This window comes from Sorex fumeus, unplaced genomic scaffold, assembly GCF_029834395.1.
Source record: "Sorex fumeus unplaced genomic scaffold, SorFum_2.1 ptg000044l, whole genome shotgun sequence".
Lineage (NCBI taxonomy): Eukaryota > Metazoa > Chordata > Mammalia > Eulipotyphla > Soricidae > Sorex > Sorex fumeus.
Window position 1 is genome coordinate 12616761 of NW_026606101.1, and position 25496 is coordinate 12642256.

Here is a 25496-nt window from a genome sequence, read left to right on the forward strand (position 1 = left end):
TTCCTGACATCCCTGAGAAAATTAATTTCTGCAGTTCAAGACACTGATTCCTAAGAGTAGAGCCAGGAATAAGCCACTAATACTGCTGGGGATGACCCCCCAAACTCCAAATAAAATAAAATTCTCCATAAGTTTTTGAGGCTTTTTTCAGGTGAGGGGGATGATTCTGCCTAGTGCAAGGACATGGGTTCAAGACTCTTCCAAGAACAGAAGGTGCAGGTGGGATCATGTGGGAAGTCTCTGCAGCTTCTCTCTCTCTCTCTCTCTCTCTCTCTCTTCCTCCTATTCTTGCATCACTTTCTTTGGGGATTCATGTTTTAAATTGAGGGGCCATGCAGGCTCTTACTAGAGAAAGGCACACAGGAGGCAGGGAACAGAATCAGCAGCCACACATGTGAGTCATCTTGGAAATAGATTCTCAGACCCAAGAAGCCTCTGATGATGCAGCCCTGAATCAGCAGCTTACAGTGACCTTGGAGGAAACGGAGAGTTAGACCCCTGACAGGCAAAGATGCTGGTGTATCCTGACATACATCATCGAGGCCTGTAGAATGTGCATTACTGACATCTGGGGACTATTTCTTCATAGCAATACAGCGCTCAGAGCAGGAGGAAATATAAGGAAGGTAATGTAGTTCCAGCATTCATAAAATCTTGTTTTTCTGGGGAGATAGCTTGAGAGGTGACACTGACACATTCACTCCAAATGGCACAAAGACAGCTTGTGAGAGGGAAGGATGGGAACGTCAACCCCACCAGAAGGTCCCATAGAAGTTGTGGGAAGACAGCTCAGTAGGGGAGGTGCTGGCTTTGAAGGGGGAGATCCAGGTATGGTGTCCCAAGCATTGCTGGAGAAAGTCCACCCACACCCTTAACACACACACACACACACACACACACAGATAAGTTGTTATTGAAGACTTCATTTCAACAGGTATTTTTATCTGAATGGTTTTACAATAGATACTTCTGAGATTTTTATGAAGCAGTAAATTATGAAAGAAAATACAAAAGGAGTTGTATCACCATCTAAGTCTTTTAAAACATACCTGTCACTGTCACTGTCCTCCTGTTGTTCATCGATTTGCTCGAGCAGGCCCAGTAACATCTCCATTGTGAAACTTGTTACTGTGTTTGGCATATCGAGTACGTCATGGGTAGCTTGCCAGGCTTTTGCCATGCGGGCGAGATACTCTCGGTAGCTTGCCGGGCTCTCCCAGAGGGACAGAGGAATCAAGCTCAGGTCGGCCATATTGGCCGCTTGCAAGGCAAACGCCCTACCCGCTGTGCCATCGCTCCAGCCCAAAACATACCTAGACTCAGGAAAACATAAAGAAGGTCACAAATCAATGAATGGCTAGAAAACTTGCTCAGCTTCTAAGTGAAGGTCACTTGATCACTTGACTTCCCTTTACTCATTGATTTGCTCGAGTGGGTGCCAGTAACATCTCCATTTGTCCCTGTCGCATGCTAGTGTAGCCCAATGGCCTCAGGGTCTTGATGAAGAAGTCTGACCATCTTGTAAGTGGGTGGCCACGCAGTCTTTTGACGTCTCGTGGAATCCAGTTGGTAACATCTCTAGTTCAGCAGTCGTCTCTAAATCTCATTATGTGTGCAGCCCATCTGATTTTCGATGCCTTGGCAAACGAGACAGTGTCCCTGATTCTTGACTATCGACGGAAGTTGGAACTCCGGATTCTTTCTCTCATTTGAGTGAAACGTGATACTCCAAGCATAACTGTTTCGGTTCCTCTTTGGGAGACCTGAATAGAGTTCTCATACTGTTTTCATAGGGCCCAGGTCTCTGAGGCGTATGTTAATGCAGGAAGAACAGTGGAATCGAAGAGATGTGCCCAGAGCCAGAGGTTCTTCATCCTCTTAGCTATTTCTTCGACGAACAAATCTAAAACACATTGTAAAACACATTATACACATATTAAATATTACACATTACAAATGTGTATAGCTTAGTCATAAGCATAAAATATCATATTAGAACATTATGAATTATGAATTTATTATTTTATTTATTATTTTAATGGAAAAAATTCAATATTTAGTCCAGAATTGCTAGAATGAATCCAAGATCTAACATATTATAACACAGTTTATAACATTGATGGATTAGAGAAAAAAAGAACTAATTTTTTGATTTTCAGAAAAATTTGTTATCAGGTGGGATTAGTGTTGAAACATTGTATGCCGAAACCCAATTATCAATACCTTTGTAAATCATGGTTCTTTAATTAAATAAATGTTAAAATCAATATGTAAAAATCCATTGGCTTTTTAACATAGAAACAGTGAAGAAGATGAAAGAAAAAAATTAGAAGACTAGACATGATAATACTATACTGTGAGGGACAACAGAAATGTTATGTTTAGTGGATAAAGACTGGATATGTTACCATCTTAGAGAAGGTCTTTTTTAATCTGCAATATATGAAATGGGACAAGAAGTATAAGATTTGGAAATAAGACATAAAACTGTCATTAATTGCAGATCATATGGGTCTTTCATAGAAAATCCAATGGAATGAGGAAGATAAGCTCTTAAGACTATTAAGAAATTAGAGACCCTTGGATCAATTTCCCCAAATTATAGCTACCTCTTATGTGTAGCAGCAATTTCAACTACAAAGTATACGGTCACGGTCCTCCCGTTGTTCATGGATTTGTTCGAGCAGGCCCAGTAACGTCTCCATCATGAGACTTGTTGTTACTGTGTTTGGCATATCGAGTACGTCATGGGTAGTTTGCCAACTACAAAGTATAATAGGAAATTTGAAAATATCTATGATAGCAAGGAAAGCTAAATTCCTTAGGAATAAATTTAAGAAGACACACTCAAAACACTTATAGAACTTAAAATGCTACAAGAAATATAAAATAAAATCTGAATAGCTTAAAGGATTTACCAAGTTTGTGATTGAGGAACCTCTCATTGCAAAATGTGCAATGTGCATTCCCTCTAAATAATAAACACTATAACACAAACTCAATCAAGTTTCCAGACAATTTCCTTATCTTTTAAGGAACCAAACACTTAATCATTTATTTGGGAAAATTTAAAAAATTTAAAAGAAATATATAGAAGACAGCATTGTACAAAGATGTTGCCTTTTAAATATGTTTTAATAGGAAATTTTTTCATAATCCACATCAATAAACAAGAAAATATTTAAAAAACAATTTAACCTTCTACTCAAAAGTAATAGAAAAGGAAGGACAAAGTCAGAGTCAGGAGGAAGAAAGTAATAAAAATTAGAGCAGATGTTTGAAGCAAGACTGGGCCTCCTCCCCCCAGCTCCCTAGTTTTCCAATAGCTAGGCAGTCACACCCACAAAATGCGGCCAGTGCCATATAATCTCATCAACGACCAAGGTCCAGAGACTCTGAAATAAAACTCCTAGAAGAGAGCGACATAGGCCGTAACCCATGAGTGAATCCACTCTATAACCATATTCTAAATTTCAGAATTCCAGGAGCGACCTCTCATGCTCTACCCCATTGATGTATCAAAAGTAGCACACATTTGTTTGGGTTTAACATACATGTTTGTAATCTCTTATACAAGGGCTTAATGACTCCAGGATGAAATACAGCAATCGTCACACACTTTCCTCTTTTGGTGGTGGGGAGGTGCAATGGTGGATTGGTGTTTGAACATCAAATGTAATGAAGTATTGTGAACAAATTTATAAAAATTAAATTAAAATTTAAAAATTAGAGCAGAAATAAATAAATAGAAACCAAACATAAATCAAATAAACCAAAATGTCAATAAAATCTAAAGCAGATTCTTTAAAAGAATCAATAAAGCTAATAATTTCTTCCAAGAAAAAGATAGTAAATATTGATAAACGTAATCTCCCTCAGAGCTGGAGAGATAGTACAACAGGTAAGGGGCTTGCCTTGCATGCAGCCAACCTGGGTTTGATCCCTGGCACCCCATATGGTCCTGGTACCTGCCAAGAGTAAGCACTGAGAATTGCCACCTGTGATCCCAAAAAACAAAAAAAGGAAAAAGAAAAAAATCTCCCAGATGGTACAGTGATTAGGGTGCACACCCAGCATGCACCTGACTGGGGTTCAACTCCCAGAACCACATGCTCCCGAAGTATCACTGTGTGTGGTTCTGGAGGCCCCCAACAGTGCTGAGCTATCCTGAGCATTGAAGAGCCCAACCAACAATCCTATCCCTGCCCTTTGCATTGAATAGCTGTCCTCAATGGGCGAGGATTGCCAGGAGGGTACTCAGATCTTCCTAGCACAGCTTGGGAGACTTCCCCGTGCCCTCCTCCCACCAAAACCAGGCTCAAAGGAGACAAAGCACCATGGAGTCTTCAGAAATACAAAGGAGCATCACAACCCTCTTCTCTTTTGCAGCCATTGCTAAAGCACCAGAAAGCAGCCAAAATAAAGTTCAGTCCTATGTGACTTCTGACCAGAGTAAGAACCAAAAAGTTATTTCAACATCTTCCTACTCTCACAGGAAGATCATCTTCCTTTCCAAAGAGCTGAGACAGAAGAATAATGTCTCATCCATGGTCATCTGAAAGGACCATGACGTTCAGGGGGTGAGGAGACACTGCAAAGGTCAGAAAATTGGCAGAGCAGTTCAGGTAAATAGGAAGACCCAGGCTGTCTGTCTACACTAAAGGCATGCTGTGGGAAAAGGAAACGAGACAACCGTCCATGTGGGCACTTTTTCAGTAAGGAGGCTGTCACTAGGTTAAAACTACACAAAGACTAGGGAGGCCCTGGAATCTCATCCACTAGGCAAGGAAAGGGGCAAAGACGAGGAAAAAAAGCAACTGGGAAAGGCAGGAATAAAGTCATTCTATATGTAAATTACATGAAAAACTATTAACAACAACAACAAACACTGTCCTCCCATTGTTCATTGATTTGCTCGAGTGGGCCCAGTAACATTGTGAGACTTGTTACTGTGTTTGGCATATCGAATACATCATGAGTAGCTTGCCAGTCTTGCCGTGAGGGCGAGATATTCTCGGTAGCTTTACAATCATCTACATGCAAGCAAATTGGAAAGTCTAGAAAAAAAAAGACACATTTTTTGGAATTATAGAACCTTCTAAGAAGAACCAAGAAAAGATACCTAAAAGAATTAGTACGCACAGAAATCAAATGTCTTTCTATGAACAAAAGCCTAGGACTAGGAGACTTTACTAGTAAATTCTAAAGTGTTCAAAGATTGACTATTCAGCCTGCTCAAGCTCTCCCAAAAAATTAAGGAGAATAGATAACTCTCAGACCCTTTTTATGGGGTGACTATCACTTTAACCTCCAAATAAAAAAGAATGGCAGAAAAAAAGAAAACTACCAGACATCAGCATAGATGCAAAAATTCTCACCAATATTTTGGCAAATCAAATTCAAGAGTACGGGAGAAAAACATTCATCATGGCTAATTTATCCCAAGGCTGGTTCAACATACTTTAGTCAATTAGTGTAATATATCACATCAATAAGAAACATGAAAATGGGGTTGAAGAGATAGTACCAAGGTAGGACTCTTGTTTTGCACTGACTGAGCTGACCCCGGTTTGATCCCTGGCACCTCATATGGGCTCCCAAGCATGGCTGGGGGTGCCCCTGAACACAGCCAATATGGATCAGGGAAAGGCAAGTCAAAACCATGGCCATATATGATCTCATATGGCTGTGAATAGCCATGACCAAAGGACGGGAGCAACACACACTGGCAAGGATGTAGAGGAAGAGTCCCTGGAGCAGGGAGGCATTGAAAATTGGTACTGCCTTTCTGCAAGAGGAGATTTCTTTCAAAAAATAAAATGGGAGAGGCTGAAAAGATGAGGCGTGACCTGTCAGGAGTGAGCCCTGAGCACGGATCCAGGAGTAAGCCCTGGGCACTGCCAGGCATGGCCCTTCCCTCTCCAAATACCCAAAATTAAAAACGGAAAGACCGTACGGTTCTGTGTCCTTGCATGGATCTTCTGTGGATAGGAGATGCTGACATAGAGACCAAGTCCTGCTGGACTTGGAGGAGAGTTTCCTGGTGCTGGACACACTTGTGGGATCCGAGACTTAGTCCAGGCATGCAGGCACTTGCCTTGCTCAATCTGGTTAAATCCCTGGCACCACATGCATCCTGAACATTACCAGGACGGCCTAGGTGGCCCTGACACCATATTCTTGGTCCCTTGCATAGTACAAATTGCTGATCATTGCTGAGACTAGCTTCAGGGGTCGCTTGAACACTGCGTAGGAGGCCTCCCCTTTCCAAAAAGAGCCCTACAAATGATGGCAGACAGTGTACTTCCTGGCGCACTCCAAGTCTCCCATCCATCTGGAAGTGACTCCTGAAGAAATGAGTGGTCTCTGGGCCTGGAAGTCTGAGCCGGCTAAGGGGAAAGGAAAGCAATGAAAATGAACCGAACTAATGGAAGGGCATTGAGTCACACACTCCCACAGCTTATGTCAGCAGGCCTGAGGGTGGGGGCACTCTAGCTCAGGACCAGAGACGGGATTGGAGGTCTCCAAACCACTTCCTATGTGGTCTTAGGCAGGTGGTTCACCCTCTCTGAGACTCAGTTTTCTATGAACTATGGGGATAACAACACATGTTCCCTGTCACAGGGTTTCTGGGACAGGAAATGGAACAATGCTCTGGGAGCCTGGCTTGGCCCAGCACGCAGTAAAGGTTGACTGTTATGATTGATACAAAGGCAGAGAGGACTTGCCTGACAAAGTCAGGGGACAAGGTGAAAGCTGAACCCTGTTTGTCCCCCACCACTTCTGCCCCCATTGCCCCGACTCGCTGTTCCCTTCAGCTGCTGTAGCCCTACGTTCCTTCCTTCTCCGCAGATCACCTTCCTCTCCCCCAGAAGGCTCTCAGGGAGTGATGCAGTATCTCCTGCTCCAAAGCAGTGCTAAACATACCCCACCACCATCATGTCCTGCCTCCTCTCCTTGGTTTCTGCTAGCCTGTTCTTTTTGCATGGTTGCCTTTCTCTTTTCTGTCCAGCCGGTTTACTCCATGCTTCCCAACCAACCTTCCAGCTCCTTCAGGAAGCCTTCTCTGATTGCTCTCTGTCACCGAAACCCTGGGCTTTCTTTGAGTAAAGTGGGTAGCACACAGACCTATCCTGAGTGACCCGGGAGGCCAGGATGGTCTGATATCTCGTGTCCAGAAACACCATGGCAGAGATCTGGGTGTGTTAACAGTGGTATATGCAGGATATTATGTCAGCAGGTAGAGGCAGGAAAGACTTAGCCAGCCCTGCTCCCTCCTCACTGCTCTGTGCAAGGGGCCTGGGCAGCTCAGTGACCATGGTCCTGACCTGCAGGGTGTCCTAGAGGACTGAGATTGTACCCAGGGGTCAATCTAGCTCCCGTCACTGAGCTAAACCCACAGGAACCTCAACTCAGGATGGTCTTGGTGTTTCCAGGAAGGGCCCTGCCAAGCCCTTGGGCTCATCTCCAGAGAAGCAAATGTCCTTCTTGGGGGCCTCATCCCGCCACGCCTCTGCCCATGTACAATGCCCCTCTGTGGGAGCCTGAACCCAGTGCCAGGCCTGGTCCTGCATCAGCTTCGCTTTCTGCCATGCGTCCCTATGTACTTGTGGGGATCAGCATGCTGGATGTGTCTCTGAAGGCGTGACTTAGCCTGAGTCCCCGAGTGCCCAAGCCCTGCCCTCAAAGCCACTCAGCCCTGACTCTTGGGGCCTTTTTGTCCTGCCTCACCCTTCCCTACCTTCTGGCCATTGCTTGTACTGCTCTTCTCCTGGAAGCCTCTTCTACCCGCTGGGCTACCGGTGTGTATGTGTGTGTTGGGGGGGGGGGGCGGGGGTTTGGAGGGGTAAGGTGGGGAAATCTTGTTTGGGCAGCAGCATGGGCCAGGCCCTGAGGGTGTAGCTGACAAGGCTCATTTCCAGCTCTGCACCCATCATCCTGGCAGCTGTGGTAAAGCCACCTCCTCTCTGGGGGCCTCTGTGTCCTCACCTGAAAACTCGAGCCATCTGGGGGGTCACGCAGGAGGATGTGAGATGACTGGAAGTCAGAGAATTTAGTCAATGGCAACTGTGATAGCTATTAAATATGAACATTCTTTCAAGGACCACTTCAGAAGGTAGTTTCTGCAAAATGGTACTTAGTTGTGGCCTCATCTAGACCAGTCATGACCTCGTTCTGCTTTTTTTTAAACTTCTGGGCCACACCCAGCAGTGCTCAAGGCTTTATACCTGGCACTGAGTTCAGGGATCACCCCTAGCAGGGTTCAGGGAACCATTTAGGGTGCTGGAAAGTAAAGCTTGTCGGCATCAAGGAAGGCAAGTGCTCTATCCATGCTACCGTCTTTGCTGCCCCTCACCTCACTCTTTTTGGAACCCCCAAATCACTGGCAACTACTCTCTTGGGACTTGTAGCCTCTCTTTATTAGTGATGCTATTGTATCCACCCAAAAATTCACTGTCTATTCACCTGTTGGCTTTCTTGTCTCCCTTTTTGTCACTCTTAGTTTTCTCTGCCAAAATCTAATTTCTGTCCATAGTCCTGCTTAACATTTAAAAACACTGCACTAAGCTTTCTGATCCTTGTTTATGAAAATTTGGGGGCTGGAGATATAATATGGGGTTTATAACAGTTGACATTCAAATTCGATACCACTGATATATGAGGAGTAGAACACCATGTTGGGTGGGATGTAAAGTCAAAGGTAACCTATCTCAATTTAAAAAATATTAGTGTACAAGACTCAATCTGTAATCACATGTTAGTAATCTCTTGTGCAAGGCTTAATGGCTCCAGGGTGAGATAAAACAATCTTCACACACTTCCTTCTAAGGAAAAAAATTTTTTTATAATTTTTTAGCAAATCATTCATAATGAACTATACAAAATAAATGATTTATGACCTGCTGTTGGGGTAGGCTTGGGTGGTTGCTGGGAAAATTAGAAATAATGGTAGTGGAAAGGTGTACTTGTGATGGGATTGGTGTTGAAATATTGAATGTAATAAATTATTGTGGAAAACTTTATAAAAATAAAATAGAACACTTATCTTGCATGTGGCCAACACTCCGACACTCCATATGGTCCCCCAGAATCCCCCAGGAGTGATCCCTCAGCTTGGAGCAGCGAGTCAGCCTTGAGCACTGCTGGGTAAGATTCCTGCCCCAACAACAAAAGCTCAAATCAAGTCGCTGACATTTGAAGTTCATGATCAGATAGGGATCTGGTGAGCTGAGGAGAAGGCAGTTGGGATGGAAAAGTGATCACTAAGTCAATGACTATGGGAGGGATTGCTCGGGATGGGAAGGTGTGCTGAAAGTAGATAAAGGACCAAACATGATGGCCTCGCAGTATCTGTATTGCACACCATAATATCCATAAGTAAAAGAGAGTAAGAGGGAAATTGTCTGCCATAGAGGCAGGGGGTGGGATGGGAGTGGAGGAGGGATACTGGGGACATTGGTGGTGGAAAATATGCACTGGTGGAGGGATAGGTGTTCGATCATTGTATGACTGAAACTCAAACATGAAAGCTTTGTAACTGTAACTCAAGGTGATTCAATTAAAAAAATAATAAAAAATTTTAAAAAAGAATTGGAGCAGGAATTCTCCTCCCTCTGCTTGACTGGCAAGGCTGCTGAGCTGAAGGGCTCTTTGACTGACCCGCCTCTGCTTAGTGGGACCATGGGTGAGCCTGCCCCTTAGTGGCTGAGAGTGTTCATGCAAGCTTCACTTTTTTTTTTTAACATTTTTAAAAATTTTTTTAAATTGTTTTTATTAGTGAAACACCATGAGGTACAGTTATAGACTTATAAATTTTTGTGCTTGGGTTTCAGTTATACAATGATCAAGTACCCATCCCTCTACCAGTGCCCATCCTCCACCACCACGGGTCCCAGCATCCCTCCCACCCCCTATTCCCCCCCCCCCCCCCCGTCCCACCCTGCCTCTGTGGCAGGGCATTCCCCCTTGTTCTCTCTCTCTTCTTTTGGGTACTGTGTTTTGCAAGAGAGGCATTGAGTGGCAATCATGTTTGGTCTATAGTCTACTTTCAGCATGCTTCTCCCACCCTGGGAGGATCCTCACAACACCCTTTATTTGGTGCTCTCTTCTCTATCTGAGCTTCCTTTTCCCCTAGCACATGTGACTGGCCTTCAAGTCATGGAGCAAAATTCCTGGTACTAATCTCAGCCATTCCTGGGTGTTAGTCTCCCATTTTGTTGCTTTATGTTCCCCAGATGAATGCAATCTTTCTGTGTCTATCCCGCTCTTTCCGACTCATTTGCTAACCATGATACTTTCCATGTAGTACCACTTGTATGTAAATTTCATAACTTCTTCTTTTCTAACAGCTACATAGTACTCCATTGTGTAAATGTACCAAAGTTTCTTTAACCAGTCATCTGTTCTCGGGCACTCAGGTTTTTTCCAGATTCTGGCTATTGTAAAGAGTGCTGCAATGAACAAACAATTGCAGATGTCACTTCGACTATACTTTTTTGCCTCTCTGGGATATATTCCCAGGAATGCTATTGCTGGGTCAAATGGGATATCAAATTCTAATTTTTTGAGAATATTCCATACTGTTTTTCAAAAGGGTTGGACCAGCCGGCATTCCCACCAGCAGTGAAGGAGGGTCCCTTTCTCACCACATCTGTGCCAGCACCGGTTGCTTTTGTTCTTGTGGATGTGGGCCAGAAATGGAGCAAACACTCCTGAAATTTATATGGAACAATAAGCCCTCACAAATAGCTAAATCAATTCTTGGGAAAAAGAAAATGGGAGGAATCAACCTACCTAACTTCAAGCTCTACTACAAAGCAGTAATAATTAAAACACCATGGTACTGGAACAAAGGCGGAGCTGCAGACCAATGGAACAGAGTTGAATATACTGACATCTCCTCCCAAGCATATGATCATCTAATCTTCAATAATGGGGCAAGAAAAGTGAAATGGAGAAGGGAAAGCCTCTTTAATAAATTGTGCTGGCAAAACTGGACGGCTACATGCAAAAAAGTGGGCTCAGATCTCTGCCTAACGCCATGCACAAAAGTAAGATCAAAATGGATTTATGACCTCAACATCAGACCGGAATACATAATGCTTATTGAAGACAAAGTTGACAAAACTCTCCATGATATTGAAGCTAATGGTATCTTCAAAGACGTCACGCCACTGGCCAAGCAAGTAAAAAAAGAGATAGACAAATGGGACTATCTTAAACTAAAAAGCTTCTGCACCTCAAAAGAAACAGTGACCAAAATACAAAGACAGTCTACAGAATGGGAAAGGATATTCACCAAATACACATCCAACAAGGGGTTGATATCAAGGATATACAAGGTACTGGTTGAACTCCACAAGAAGAAATCACCCAACCCCATCAAAAAATGGGGCGAGGAAATGAACAGAAACTTTCGCAAAGAAGAAATCCGAATGGCAAAAAGGCACATGAGAAAATGCTCTACATCACTAATCATCAGAGAGATGCAGATCAAAACAACAATGAGATATCATTTCACACCACAGAGACTGGCCCACATCCACAAGAACAAAAGCAAGCTTCGCTTTTGGTGGAGCTAGTCTGGCTCTTGGATAATCTGATACTTGATATGTGTGTTCAAGTCTTTAGTGGCATCCACACAATGTGGGAGACCTGCTACTCAACTAGACAGGCTCTCAGGGTGCCACATGATGGGCATGGACTGGGAGAGGATTGATCCAGAAATATGATCTTACTTATTTATGTGTTTGTTTGTTTGAGGCCCACAGCAGGCAGTGTTCAGGGTTTATTCTTGGCTCTGTGCTCAGGAATCATTCTGGGAGGGGCTCCGGGGACCTCGTGGGGTGCTGGGATTGAACCTAAGTTGGGCTATTACTCTGCCCCCTCCAACTTTAAGGTTTTAAAGATCAGACTTCGTGAAAAGGGAACGACTTGATCAACATTTTTTTCATGTACCACACACAGATCCTTTCCCAGCAATGACCTTGTTTGATCAAGTTGTCCTCTGCCCACTTCCTCTTTATCATCTTTATCCCCCTCTTGTGGAGAGAACAAAGAGCCCACCATGCCAGGACACCAGTGCTCAGGAGACAGACGTGTCCCTTGGGATTCCTAAGGCACCTCCAATGCAGAGTGGCCAGAGTTACAGGTATAATCTTCCTTCTGGAACCAAATCACCTTCTCCCTCATCCTCACCCTTCGAGGTACACGCCCCAAGCTGCTCTCACACCTGCCATGTTCACTTGGGTGGTCGCCTTATGTATCATCTTAACCTGCAGTAGGACGTGGACTCCCAACTCCCTCATTCAGTCTGACATAGGACATTAGAGCAACCACTATGAAGTCCACATCGTCCAAACAGTTTCCTCTTCTGTGAAAAACCATTAAAATTTATGATGTAAAGTCCAAACTCTGTCCTATTCTCCGACCACCAGGCCAGTGCTCTCTCTAACTCACCAGAGTTCCAGTGATGGTGAAGAATGACAAAGTTCCCGTGCAGAGGAAGAGTGAATTTATTTGGTGAGAAACAAGGAATGCTACATGCTCGATGGGAAAAGAGAGGGAGTGGGTTCCTTGGGCACAAGTCTGCTCTGGTTCCAAGACAGCGATAGTGTCATCGTTCAGGACACAGCCAGCCTCTGTGAGCCCTCGGAAGCTGGACAGGGCATTGGCTGAGCAGCAGGAAATGGTTCTTCTGTGGGGAAAAGAAGATTCAGTTAAAACAGAGGCCCGAGCTCACTGCCTCTTGTGGGTATTGACCCATCTTAATGTGCCCTCCAGAGAGAGTGGAGGGGGTGGGGGCCCGGGACTAGAGACAGATCTGATCTCAGCCACCAGTAGCCCAACCTAGGGTGGGGTGTGTGTGTACTTATGTGTGGTGTGTCTGCATAGGTATACCCATGTGTGTGAGTGTGCTGACATGAGATGTGTGTATCCACGTCTGTCCAGATGATCATGTGTCTGCGCATTCGTCTGGGTGTGTGTGCACAAGTGCATGTCCCCAGGGTCATGTGTGTTTTTCCTTGTAGATGTGTTGTAATGCTGCCTCTGTCTCTCCACCCAGAAAGTTTTGCGGCATTCCTGCAAACTTCTCTGTGTGTCTCTGTGTCCATCTATGTGTCTGTCTGTCTCTGTCTCTTTGGATGTCACCGTCCCAAGACCACCTGCTACCTCCTTCCAGTCTCTCCGGGGGGGGGGGGAGGGTGTGGGAAGCAGGGCACAGCACTCACCAGCTCAGCGCCAGATCCCCTGCAGAAAGCTCAGACCTTGATGACAAATTCAACCCCATGGATCAGCAAGTCTAGAAAATAAAATAACAAACAAACCACAGACCAAAGTGAGGTCAGTGTGAAGGAGTCCAGAAACAGCTCAAAGTCTGAGATCCAGTCATCTCAGGGAGGACCCAGAGGAGCCATGCCTCCTTCAGCACAAGCTGCCCTCATGGTGGCCAGGGTCAGCACTAATGCAACACTCTATCTTTCAAGAAAATCAGAAATTGGAGGAGTCGAGGCAGGGAGGACTCGGGGCACAGGACAGGGAAAATCTTCGCTCCTGCAAGGGGTTGAGGGCTTGGGAGTGAGCACTTACCAATGATGGAATGTGCCAGCGTGAAGTCCAAGCCTTTGAGAACCTCATTGAGTAGAGGGCACACCTGGGCCGGGGTGGAGAAAGCAGTCAGGGCCCCGTGAGGTCAGGAGAGCCTGTGAGCAGCAGCCTCTGCAGGACAGAGCTACAGGAAGCTGTTCTCTCATTGTTCTGGGTCCAAGGGGGACACTCTCACACCCACACTATCAGGCAGGAGGAGAAATGAAGTGGGAAGAGCCCAGTCACTCACAGAGCTGAAGTAACTCAGTGGAGTGACAGGGGCTTCTGAGCAAGGAAGGTTGCTCTCACAGAGGTGGGTTTCTGGTTGTAAGGCCCAGCCACACAGGCTTCAAGAAAAATTGCGTGCAGGCATTGAGGGCACTGAGCTGGGAGTGTCTCAGGGCAGGGGCTGGTCCTTGTGAGCTGCAGTTTTGACAAGCACAAGGAGCACAAGGGCCTGGTCTAGAGCAGGAGTCAATCAATGTTCTTTTAAGAATGGAAAGATAGAAATCTGGACAGATAGAGTGAGGGGTGTAAGATTCTTATCAAATGGAGGGGCTCAGAGGAAGAAAAAAAGAAATAAAGAAAGGAAGGCAGGAAGGCAGGAAGGCAGGAAGGCGGGAAGGAAGGAAGGAAGGAAGGAAGGAAGGAAGGAAGGAAGGGAGGGAGGGAGGGAGGGAGGGAGGGAGGGAGAGAGGAAAGATAAAGAAAGGCTCATCTCAGGGATTTCCTTCATCATCAGAAGCTCTAAAAGCCAAGATTCAGAAAAATTCCACCACTTTTATCCACTTACCTTGCCCTGAACCAGATCAGGAAGGACTTTGCTCACCATCCCAGTGACATCATCGAGAAGGCCTTGTGTGGGGAGGGGACCGAATCTGAAAGAGAAAAGCAGTATGGTGTGCAGAGACCTGGGGTCTCTAGGACACGAGCTTCAGAGGGACCAGTATGCCCCACCACAGCCTCAGCACTGAGTATTGAAACTGGTCCTTGTTCATCCACACCCACATACGGGCCAACACCAAGCACCCATCCACAGCAGAACACACAGTAGGTGAGCAGGGAAGGACATCTAACTGCAGTGGACAATAGGTCTACTTGATGAGACTTGGTAGAACCCATACATGGATGAACTGTGCTTAGTATGCAGATGTCATAAATATATTAAGAGGATATGTGTGAAGTTCAATGTTTAATAAGTGTTAGTGTGATGGATAATGAGTTGTTCCAAGAATTAAGCCAGGTGGGCCTATAGCTATATTAGCTCTTTCTGAGACAAAGCGTATTCTTGACAATTATCTTTGTGGATTTTACTAATAACCTGAATGTAGCTCCTCATTCAGTTATCTGGAGAAACAAAGACCGGAACAGAGAAAAAAAACTGTCAAAATTCACACAGAAATCACTCCACTTCTCCCTCATTCCTTATGTTAGATGGGACTTGAAAGCCTATTTCCTGTTGGCTACTAAAACAGAAAGTTAGCTCAGGCTAAGATAGAAAGGGGCTTTTTAGTTATCCATTTACCTACTTATAGTATCACTTCTGTCTCTCCTCCCTCCCTCCTTCCCTCCCTCCCTCCCCCTCCCTCCCTCCCTCCCTCCCTCCCTCCCTCCCTCCCTCCCTCCCTTCCTTCCTTCCTTCCTTCCTTCCTTCCTTCCTTCCTTCCTTCTTTCCATCCTTCCCTCCATTCTTCCATCCTTCCTTCCTTTCCCCTTGCTATTTTCCATCTTTCTGCTCTCCATCCTGTCACTCATCTATTTTCCCAACCAATTCTCCTGATCCCGTTCCATTTTCACCAGGCAGAAGTATCTACCCCTTCACCTCACCCCTCCAGCAGAGAGATTTCCAGGCTGCCAGGGGAGTGAGTGCAATCACCAACGACAAGGTGGATATTCTGTTGCTTGTCTTTCACAGCTTTGATCTCTGCAGTGATGTTTAGATTTGCTTTTAGCTTCAACAGACTTCCAACCAGAGGCCTGCAGAGGAGAGAGTCTGTTTCAGTCCTTTATACCCCATTTATTTTATTTTTTAATTCAACTACTGTGAGATGCAGTTGCAAAACTTTCATGTCTGAGATACAGTCATGCAATGATTGAACACCCATCCCTCCACCAGTGCAAACTTTCTACCACCAATGTCCCCATTATTCCCCCCTCTCCACCATCCCATTCCTCACCCTACCTCTATGGTAGACAATTGCTCAGATACCCTCTCTCTACTTTTGGGCATTATATTTTGCTTGAATTTTCCCACTACCATTCAAACCTAAATCATTTATTTTTCATTTCTCATTTTGCATATTATGAGAGGTTGTGTGGTTGCATAAGCTTCTGAAATTCTAATATTATAAATGGTTGGGTTCCAGAGACATCTCTGTAGGGAGATATTCCATTTTGGGATTTAACTGGGAGTTTCTGGGCTCTGACTGTTGGTGCACCAAAATGGCGCCCAGGGGCTGGTTTTGGTTGTGACCTCCAGAATCAAGAGCAGACGAGAAGCCCAGGTGAGACTCCCCAGATCTACTGTCACCTTGCAGTTTGGAGACTTAGTCTTGGAACCCACATACCTGGTCTTTGCTTGGTACACCCCATTTCAAGGTAGAAAATTTTTTTTCTTTTCCAGAAATGCCAGCATCACCTCACTCCATCTTGCCCAAAGTTGTACCAATATCATTTCCCAGTAGGAGAAATCAAGAGTTGAACAGGTCAAATGCATTTTCTAAATAAGCAAGGTCACTCAGCATAGCACTTCCATTTCAGTTTCATATCTGTTAGATTCAAAATGCCCCTTTTTGATTACCTAAGGTCACAGGATCTCCTCTGACAAGCCATCACATGCTTCCCTGGGTCACTCACGTTTTCACGTTGAGGATCATGCCCAGAGGAATGTTGACAAAGAGACGATGGGCATCCGGGCTCTGCACCAGGCCGAGCTCCAGCAGATGGGGATTAGTGATCTTCAAGCTGCCCAGAAAGCAACATTCAAGCGGGGAGACATTAGCTCCTCTATCTCTAAATCTAGGAGCCACCTTAAACTCAATATTATCCAGCCCCACTCTACTCATGAGGTGGATTGTGGGAAGAGAGGAGGAAATCTCAGGGAAAAACCAGGATCCTGGGTCAGACCCTGACATTCCAGATCTCTCTTCCTATCCTAAGTCAATGAGGTATTCCAGGAGAGAGATTGTTGGGATTACATTTGCATTTATGTGCCAGCTCAGTCTTACAAAGGAAGGAACTATGTCCTATTGACTGACTCTGTATTGGTGAGAAGGTGGGTAGACGAATATGTGAGAAAATGTATGGAGGAATGAATTAGATATAAAGGATAGACAAGTAGTAATTTGGATAAATGGATGGTATATAGACAACGCATTTGACCCAAACACTAATGGGCAGGTATCATTTATCCGGTTATGAACTTCAATGGTAGGTCAAAGTTCACAGTGTTTAGCATGATGACAGAGGAGAGTCAGGGAGGAAAGAGAGGAGTGAAAGCAAGACTCTTCAATGAGCCAGCCACTGAGCCAGGTGAGCCTCTTCTCTGGCCCATCCATCATTTTTTGTCTGTAGATACAAAATCTTCATTTTCACTGATGAAGAAAACAACTCCAGAGAGATCTGTACCTTGTCCCAGGCTACTTAGCGAATAAATTGTACATTTGAAATCAAACTCAAGGCAATTTACTTATTGTAAGTTAAGGCAAGCACCTGAATGGTTTGGGATTTTAGAAACAACTTTGATCCAGTCGTATTAGGACCCAGCCTTTGCTAACTTCTTGCTAACTTCAAGCTTTCTATTGCTGCTTCTTGCTTAGAGAGTTCTTAGGTGTCTTGTGGGAAAGCTCATTTTAGATAATTCCCTGGACAAGGCATTTTCTTATCACATTGACATTATAATTGAATAGAATAACTTATATGCACTTTTATATATCAAAGGTGACCTATGTCCTAAAAAATTCCATAGGAGAGTGGATAAAAGTTACCATGATTTAGTGAGAAATTATTTGATTTTGACTTAACTACACTGGCCTAGACTCAGCATCAAGACAGTGATGTGAGCTCAAGTACTTGTCTCTCTCTGCATCTCCTTCTGGAAGCTGTTATTGACTTGGCCTGGGAGGGTTGCCATGAGGAGTGCTGCTGATAACGCTGGGCTGTGCTTCAGGACTATGGACAGTGGCTGTGATCCCTGTCGGGATCTCAGAAGTGAATTATAGGCCTGCCCGCCTCTCCCACCGTAGGCTGTCATAATTCCAAGGAAAGGTCCCCAACCAGAACCAAGACCCTGATTCATGGTTACTCACTCAATGATGTCATTAAAGATAGGAAGCACTGAAGTCACTTTCCCAAGAAGTCCCCCAAGCAGGCCACCAGACTTGTCTCCCCCGGACTTCAGGATGTCCAACAGGGGAAGTTTCTCAAGAATTCCCAACAGATCATTAGCGATCAGGCCATTGGTGAGAGCTGGAAGTGAATACAGAGATCTCAGAGTTCAGATCTGACACATGCAGAGTCTCAGTTCCTCTACCCCATTCATCATGGCCTTCTTCCTTCATTGGATGAATATTAACACACACGTGCATGCATGCACACACACACACACACACAAGCACACACACATGCATACACACAGACACCCAAAATCATCTGTCAGAGACTCTCACTTACCATTTGTCAAACCTGCAGCAGGACTTGTGGGATTGAGGGGCAGGGCTGGAGACACAGGCAGAGGCAGATTTTGCTCCAAGGGCAATGGCACGGCTCCTGGAAGGGCAGTGGCTTGGGCTAGCAGCCCACAGACGAAAATGAAACCCCCAGTTGGGAACATCTTGGTGTCTATGAAAGAATGATGATTCAGTGTGTCATGGAACCCAGAGAGAAGTTCATGTCCCCACAGCCTCTGTCTCCAGGGTACCAGGGAGTGAAGAATAAGAGCCCCCACTGCCCAGAATTTGCTAGGAGCCAGATACCAGGCTGAGGGCATCACACTTGGGGGCTGGGTTAATCTTCACCACCGTGTAAGCTGTGGGCACTTAGCCTCCATATTACTCAGGGAGGAAATGGGGTATGGTGAGTTCAGGTCCCATCCCTCAAGGCAGCAAGAGAACAGTGAGACAGACGGAAGCCAGATCCATCTGACCCAGAGGCCCCTGTGTAAATTAACTGGCCTTCAGCTTTGTTATCCAGTGGGAGTTGCTTACCATGGTTTCAATTCTACTTGCTAAGGGCTGAGGACCTGAACCATGAGCCATGTTACCTTCACCCTCACTAATTTCAGCCCTTGATTGTTTCTGAAAGTCCTGACAAGTCGCTGAGTGGCAGAGATCTTACACTTGTAGCCACCATTCATCATCCCATGCAGGCATTTTTGGGGGGAATAGGGGGTGGAGAGACCTCCCAAACTTGTGCTTATGAGGCCCCTAGGGTTCCCTCCTGGTGCTTCTCAGCCACTGGGCCAGTGGTTCGGTGTGAGAAGCTGAGGGTGTGGTGCAGCTTGGGTCCTGCAGTGCCACTGATTACTGGGACTACTTTGGCTTTGCTCAGGGACCTCCAGCTCTGCATTGACTGATGCTCAGGGGACCCTGCAGTGCCGGGGCTTGAACTGGGGCCAGCTGCATGTTGGCCACGTGCCTTAAACCTATCTGTCTAAATCTGTATCTCTGAATACAGGCCTTGTGGGAGAAATCGTGGAGTCATCAGATTTGTATAAAGGGGACCAGATCAGGGATGACTTCCTCAAGATCATATGGCAAACTGGTGGCCTGGCTGTGGTGGAGGCGAACTTCAGAGTCCTCCCCACTGGCACATACACTTGCTCTTCTGTGGTCTTCCCTCTTCTCTCAAACTTACCTGGACAAATTCCGGAGAAACCCCAGGCATCTGGTGGACTTTTGCATATTTCCTCCACCTCCTCCACTTTGCTTATGGAGTGTTATTTGACTGGGCTGCTCTACCAGGTCCTACACATCACCTCCTTACCCCTAATCTCTTCATCTGAAATGAGCTCCAAGGGCTTATGGTGTAGACAAAGACCTGGTCACTCTGGTCAAAACTCCATTCAGTGGCTGATTCAGCCCAAGTGTCCCCTGAGCTATAACTGGCCGGAACTGATACAAATTTTTTTTGTCCAAAGAACTAAAGTTGGCCTCCCTGGGAAAGTAAACTTTGGGTCATCTGAATCTCTTTGGGAAAACAGAATTTTCCTGAATCCAATGCAAACTATGGACCCAAGTCACCCCAAATATACCCAAATGCATAAAATTGGGTGGGTTTTAGGAGGCTGCTAGATGGTCCCTATCATAATGGCAGCCTTGAGTTTCAGCTCTTAGAGTAGAGATCTTGATTGAGGGTAGAAAGAGCTCGCTCAAGAGAGAACCCTAGCAAGGAACTTCAGCCACATAACCCCATTACCACCATATCCCTTGCTGCTCCCACTCTGGGTACCCAGGGCAGCAGAGGAGGAGCAGGCCTGGCAGATCTCACCTGGCTTCTCACAGGTCCCAGATGCTCTCCAAGTTTTCACCCTCTGCTCCTGCTGGCTTCTGCGAGCGGCAGCCTCTTTTATAGTGTGAGAACTGGGACATATGCCATCAGACGATGGGCTTCTAGATAACTCAGAATTCTGCAACCCAGGGGTGTCTCCAAAGTAAATAATTGCCAGTCATATTAGTAGATGGGACACTTAAGCCATTTGATCAGCAAGTTAAACAGAAAAACTCGAGATGGGAATGTTACTCAAGACTTCATGGTTTTGTGAGCAGGGCTGAAGCTGAGGACCCACGCCCCAAGTTGGCCTGGAAGATCAAATTTGGAACACCCAGAAGGCAGTCATCCGGATCCCAGGTGCGACTTGGGGTCCCAGTGAGCCTGTTCACTTCCTGCTGCAGAGAAGGTCCCCCAGGGTGAAGGAGACTCAATTGGCCTCTGGTTTCCTGATTTGGGGTGTCCATCAATGCGAGGGCAGAGGTCCCTGTCAGCTGAACCCCACTGCATGGCAATCAATGTTGGGGGCAATCCATCCTCATTAGAACCCTGGGAGGGAGAGGTAGTTATTATTACACCTTCCTTGCTGAAAGGAAACTGAGGACAGAGGGGGTCAGGTGGTCCCTCCCATACTGGCTGCCAGACTTCCCTTGCTTGGCATATCCTGCATCTCATTTCCTAGCTCAGACATGGGACGGGGTAAAGGTGTGTCCCATTTGACCAGGGGGTATCTGAGGATCTGTGAGGTGTCAGAGCTGCACAGGGGGCTGGGAGACAGGCCTTCCCACTCTGCTTCCCTCTCTAGAGCACAGAGCTGAGTGGTGAATACGCCTTCTGTATACCATTCGATGTTTTGATTTCCCATCACTGTGAGTGGGCTCTCTTGGGATCCAGAGACATTTCCTTTTTCTGTCTTAGAAAGTTTTTCCAAGATCCCAGGCCTGAGGATCCTGTGGCTTCTGTCCTCCACCCTTTTCCTCCCTCCTGCAAAGGAAGTGACAGGTCTTTGTCTCCATCATAGGCCCTTTGCAGCTCATTTCAGATGAAGGGACTCAGGGGCAAGGAGGTGACATCTAGGACCTATTAGAGCAGTCCACCCTCTGTAACACTCCATCAGCAAAGTGTGGGTGGAGGAAATACACGTTTAGTGAGCAACTACTGGACACTAGGGGCTCTCCTGGTTGAACTTCATCTATATCGGGAATGCTTGGCCTTGTCCTTCACATGTCAGGAGACTGAGGTTCAGGGGGGGGGCAACTCTCCCGGACACACCATGAATGGTGATGGGGTCAGGTGCCACTATTTCTGGTGACATGGTGTCATTTTCATCAGTCCCATTGGCTGTGAGCCCACCAGAACTGCCCCGGGATTGGGCTCAGACATCAGCTACATTGTGCATTCCAGCACACACCTGTTTTTCTCCCAAATAGGCAGTTTCACCATGGAGTGGGAAGGTGGGCTAGGAGTGCTGGAACAATCCAGGGGTAGATAATAGCCTGGGATCCACTGAGGATCAGTTGACTCATGAGGAGGAGATAGATTTTCAGGAGGCACTGCATGATTCTATTTTCTGAAAAGGGGATGATTGGCCAAGTACGTTTGGGGACCTTTGTTAGACATTTCCACAACTGTGTCTTATGGTCCTCCAAAAGGGGTCCAAGAGGGGTCCTACTTTTGGTCACTATGGTTCAAGTCTGGTGGGTGGGGTCAGCTTACTACCACCTTTGTGGTACAACTCAGGCAGGTAGGACAAGATGCTGATAGTAGTTCATGCGGTCGGTTATCAGGCAACAGGTGGGAGGTGGAGGCTGCACAAGTGTTATGGAGGAAGAGGTCTTTGTGGCCAGTTTCCCAGTTTCAACTCCTTTGTGATCCCAGGCATGTTTCTCAGCCCATTGAGCTACATTTTTTTCCTTCACAGTGAAATACTGAAGATGAAATTTGCCTTTTGGGATGTGAGGTGATGAATGGGCAACTGGCTGAGGTCTTACTGCACAGCCTCATGAGACCACACATTTACTTTCCAGTGAATTGTGTTTCCCCAGCACTGCATGGTCCCTCACTAGAGCAGAGAGATGGGAGTCCCTTCTAATCAGCCCAGAATATGAATGAAACCAAAAGCAAAATAAAAAGAAAAGAGAATTTTAGGGCTGGAGAAATATTATAGGAGATAAGGCCTTGCATGTGGCTGATGACTGTGGGTCAATCCCTGGCACCACATATGGTCCCCTGAGCACTGCAGTAGAAGCCCATGAGCACCACGGTGTGGCCCCAGCCCCCTTCTTCCCCTACAACCAATCACCTCTTATGGGACCCTAGAGCTCTGGCATGATCCACCAATCTTGGGAGGCCCTGGGGTTGGACAGTGAGCTGGGAAGTGGAGACATCAGGAGAGCCCTGGCTGTCCAACTCCAAATGCCAGCTGTGCCGAAGCAGGAAGGGCCAGCCCGTGGTCTCTCGACCTCTGACCCACGGCTGAGAGGTCAGAGCCAAGTCCTTTGCCTGGCTCAGCCAATGACTCTAGACAAGATGCCTTCTCTCTTCCAGCCTCAGTGTCCTCAACTATACCACGAAGCTCAGCACCTCCTGTGCCCGTGTGCCCGTGGGTGAAGCGAGAGTGTGGGAAGAAGTGCTCTGGAGTGGGAGCTACTGGCAGGCAGGGCTGCAGCGGCCTCCTGAACACAGGCAGGCTGAATGCCCACTGAAAGGCCCCTGGCCCAGACCCCAGGGTCTTAAGAGACTGTCAATGTTCAATGAGCCCTTTCTCCCCCTCCCAGTGGTGGTAACAGGACACCTATAACTCCACACATCTTAAAACAAAAAAGAAACAATGTGAGAAACCCTGGAAGGCCTTAAAGGAGGTGCTTGAGCTGCCTTCCCAAGGGCCAGGAGGAAGACAGACAAAAACTGCCTTGACCAAGAGGACGGGCTGCCTTGCGGAAGGATGGGGCCCAGCCCTTGTGTTTGCTCTTGGAATCCTGAGCAGGAAGCCTTTGCCCCGACTCAAGGCTGTCAATAGAAATCCCTTGCGTGAACGTTTAGGGTTGCAAATCCCCGGTGAAGCATTTCGGATTAGGGAGACCCATTGAAAGATGGAGACTTGAGGCGCTCTGCCCTGTTCTCACCTCCAAGCTGTGGGCACTTCCTTGTTTGAGTTTGTCAGCCCCGCTAAATGCCAGCTCCATCATTTCCACTCAGGTGTGTGTATAGGGTCTGAGTGTGTGTGTGTAAGTATGTGAACATGAGTGGTGTGTATGTGTGTAAGTGTGTACGTGAGTGTGTGTGGGAAAGTATGTGTTTGTGTGATGTCTGTGGTTGTGTGTATGTGAATGTGCATGTGTGTCTATTGAGTATGTGTAAAGAGTACAACTGTATGTGTGTGTATTTATGTGTTGTATGTGTGATGTGTATATGTGTAGCATAAGTGAGTGTGAGTGTTGTGTGTGGTATGTATGAATGCCTATGAGTGTGTGTTTGGGTATGTGGTATGAGTCTGAGTGTGTGCGAGAATGTTTGAGTGTGCACGTGGGTATATTTGTGAATGTGGTATTTGGATGTATTATGTGTGTATGAATGTGTGGTTTGTGAGTGTATGTGTGTGGGATGTGGCATGTATGTGTGTCTATGAGTGCCTGAATGTGTGTGGTGTGTGATGCACGAGTATGAGAGAATTGTGTGTTTATGTGTTTGGGTGCATTTGAGAATGTGTGAGAGAGTATGAGTGTGTTGTATATGTGAGTGCTGTGGGTGATTGTGCATGTGAGTGGGTAGGAGAAAGAGAGAGATCCAGAACTCACAGTTGTGGGGTCTGCAGGTGGGCAGCCTGACTGCTGTTGACTCTAGCATTTCCTCACTGAAGTGATTCTGTCTCGCTGAGCCTCAGGCTATTAATCCTATAATAGGGGTGCAGTTTTGTGCTCCATAGTTTCGTGGGGGTTGACAAGAGGCCGCATGTAAGCTGGGAGCCCAAGCCCATCCCATGCCAAATGTGACACCTGTGTCTGCCCAACCAAGACCCTTAGTGTTTGTGTGCTTGCTGCCTAACTTTTCAGGATGATTTAGGAGTATGGAAACCTGTACTGAAGAGTTGCCCAGTCCAAACAAATAGCAATGGAAGAGATGGTTTGTTCTGCTAGGCCCCAGTGAACATAGGGTTTTTCACATGTGCTCAACAAACACCATTTTGAATATGAATATTTGATTTGAGCATTTTGTACACAGAAGAAAAATGCACAGAAGCATTAGCTGCAGGAATTTTCACAAACTCAACGTTTTCCTGGTGACCAGCACCCAGATTAAGAAACACCGTGACCAGTGCCCTTGGGTCTGCTGGGGCACTTCCAGTTACTAACCATTCCCCAGTGGTAGCCACTAAATTGTCCTTGAATAGGTTGGTTTTGAGCTTTCTATAAATAAGAGATGCTCTGTGTGTGTGTCCATTTTAGATCCTTTATGTCTGTAGATCATACTTACTGCTAATGCGTGATTCTTGGAAAATATTCACTCAAAAAATATAACCATTCTTTCATTAGGCATTAAGGAGTTTTCTTTTGGGGGTTCTTACTAGCATTGCTTCCCTAGAAATCCTTTCCAGATCTTGTGGTGCTGCGTGTCCCTCCACATACTAGTGGAGGGAAGGCTGGCTCCTAGAGTGGTCTCAGCCCTGCTTTAGAGCCTTCCAGGTTCAGGTCACTGTGGCACAATCTTCCCCCAGGATCAAGGTGCTGGTTCTTGTTATTCACATCCTGCATGGTCTCTGATTCCTTCTTACAGAGGAGGAAGACTAAGGGCCAAGTGACTCATCCCTATTAGGTCCACCCACTCACACTGATCCCTATGCTGGGGGTGAGGGGCTGGGGGTCAGTTGTCACCATTCTGACCTCCACATCTTAGGGACTGAGTTGAACTTGGACTCAGTTCTACCACCACCATGAATGCACATCCTCTTTGCCACTCGGTATTGACACTCCCCAGGAGAACCACCTCCATGTTTGACATGGAGTTGGTTCTCAGTTAATATGAGCTGAATGAAGGAGATGGGAAATTTCCATAGGGCCCTCCTGGCATGAATGAGCCAAACCTCAGGTAGCTTCTGGCTCTAAGATACAGGAAGAGGAGGTTTTCTCTGGTACTTCTGGACTGATGATCAGATCCAAGTCTATTTGGTCTCATGATGGACCTTCAGTGGGTCCAATCTTGGGAACCCAGACCTCAGGGTCAGGAACGGGGGTTCTTCTGTACCCTCAAAAGCCATTATATACTACGAGATAACTGAATTTCACGGGGCCTGTAGATATAGTTTATGGGGCAACAGAAGCGCTACCCAGGGGACACTAAGGCCCCCAGACATAGACCGTTTCCTTCCGATCATCAGTAAATGGCTGGAGGACATTCTGGTCTGGTGCTTGTGGCCAGTGTGAGTC

The 25496-nt window shown here is 46.2% G+C and overlaps 1 protein-coding gene across 1 annotated transcript; it reads right to left on the reverse strand.

Annotated features, from left to right (window-relative positions):
• Positions 1-13262: 13262 nt before the first annotated feature.
• LOC130030738 (BPI fold-containing family A member 1-like) lies at positions 13263-18418 on the reverse strand. The gene is made up of 7 exons (XM_056122077.1): positions 18259-18418; positions 17895-18054; positions 16444-16551; positions 15415-15564; positions 14381-14465; positions 13591-13654; positions 13263-13303 (listed from the first exon to the last, which is right to left on the reverse strand). Exons 1-7 carry the CDS (start codon positions 18416-18418, stop codon positions 13263-13265), a joined length of 768 nt encoding a protein of 255 aa, XP_055978052.1.
• Positions 18419-25496: the final 7078 nt, after the last annotated feature.

Bases quoted from the DNA above. Each gene is read 5' to 3' on its own strand.
- LOC130030738 (XM_056122077.1), bottom strand. From the start codon at position 18,418: ATGTTCCCAACTGGGGGTTTCATTTTCGTCTGTGGGCTGCTAGCCCAA. The intron at 14,466-15,414 runs GTGAGGTGAAGG...TTTCTCTTTCAG, and splicing joins GAAATCTCTCTGCTGGAGGG to ATTCGGTCCCCTCCCCACAC. The intron at 13,304-13,590 runs GTAAGTGCTCAC...TTTATTTTCTAG, and splicing joins GCTGGCACATTCCATCATTG to ACTTGCTGATCCATGGGGTT.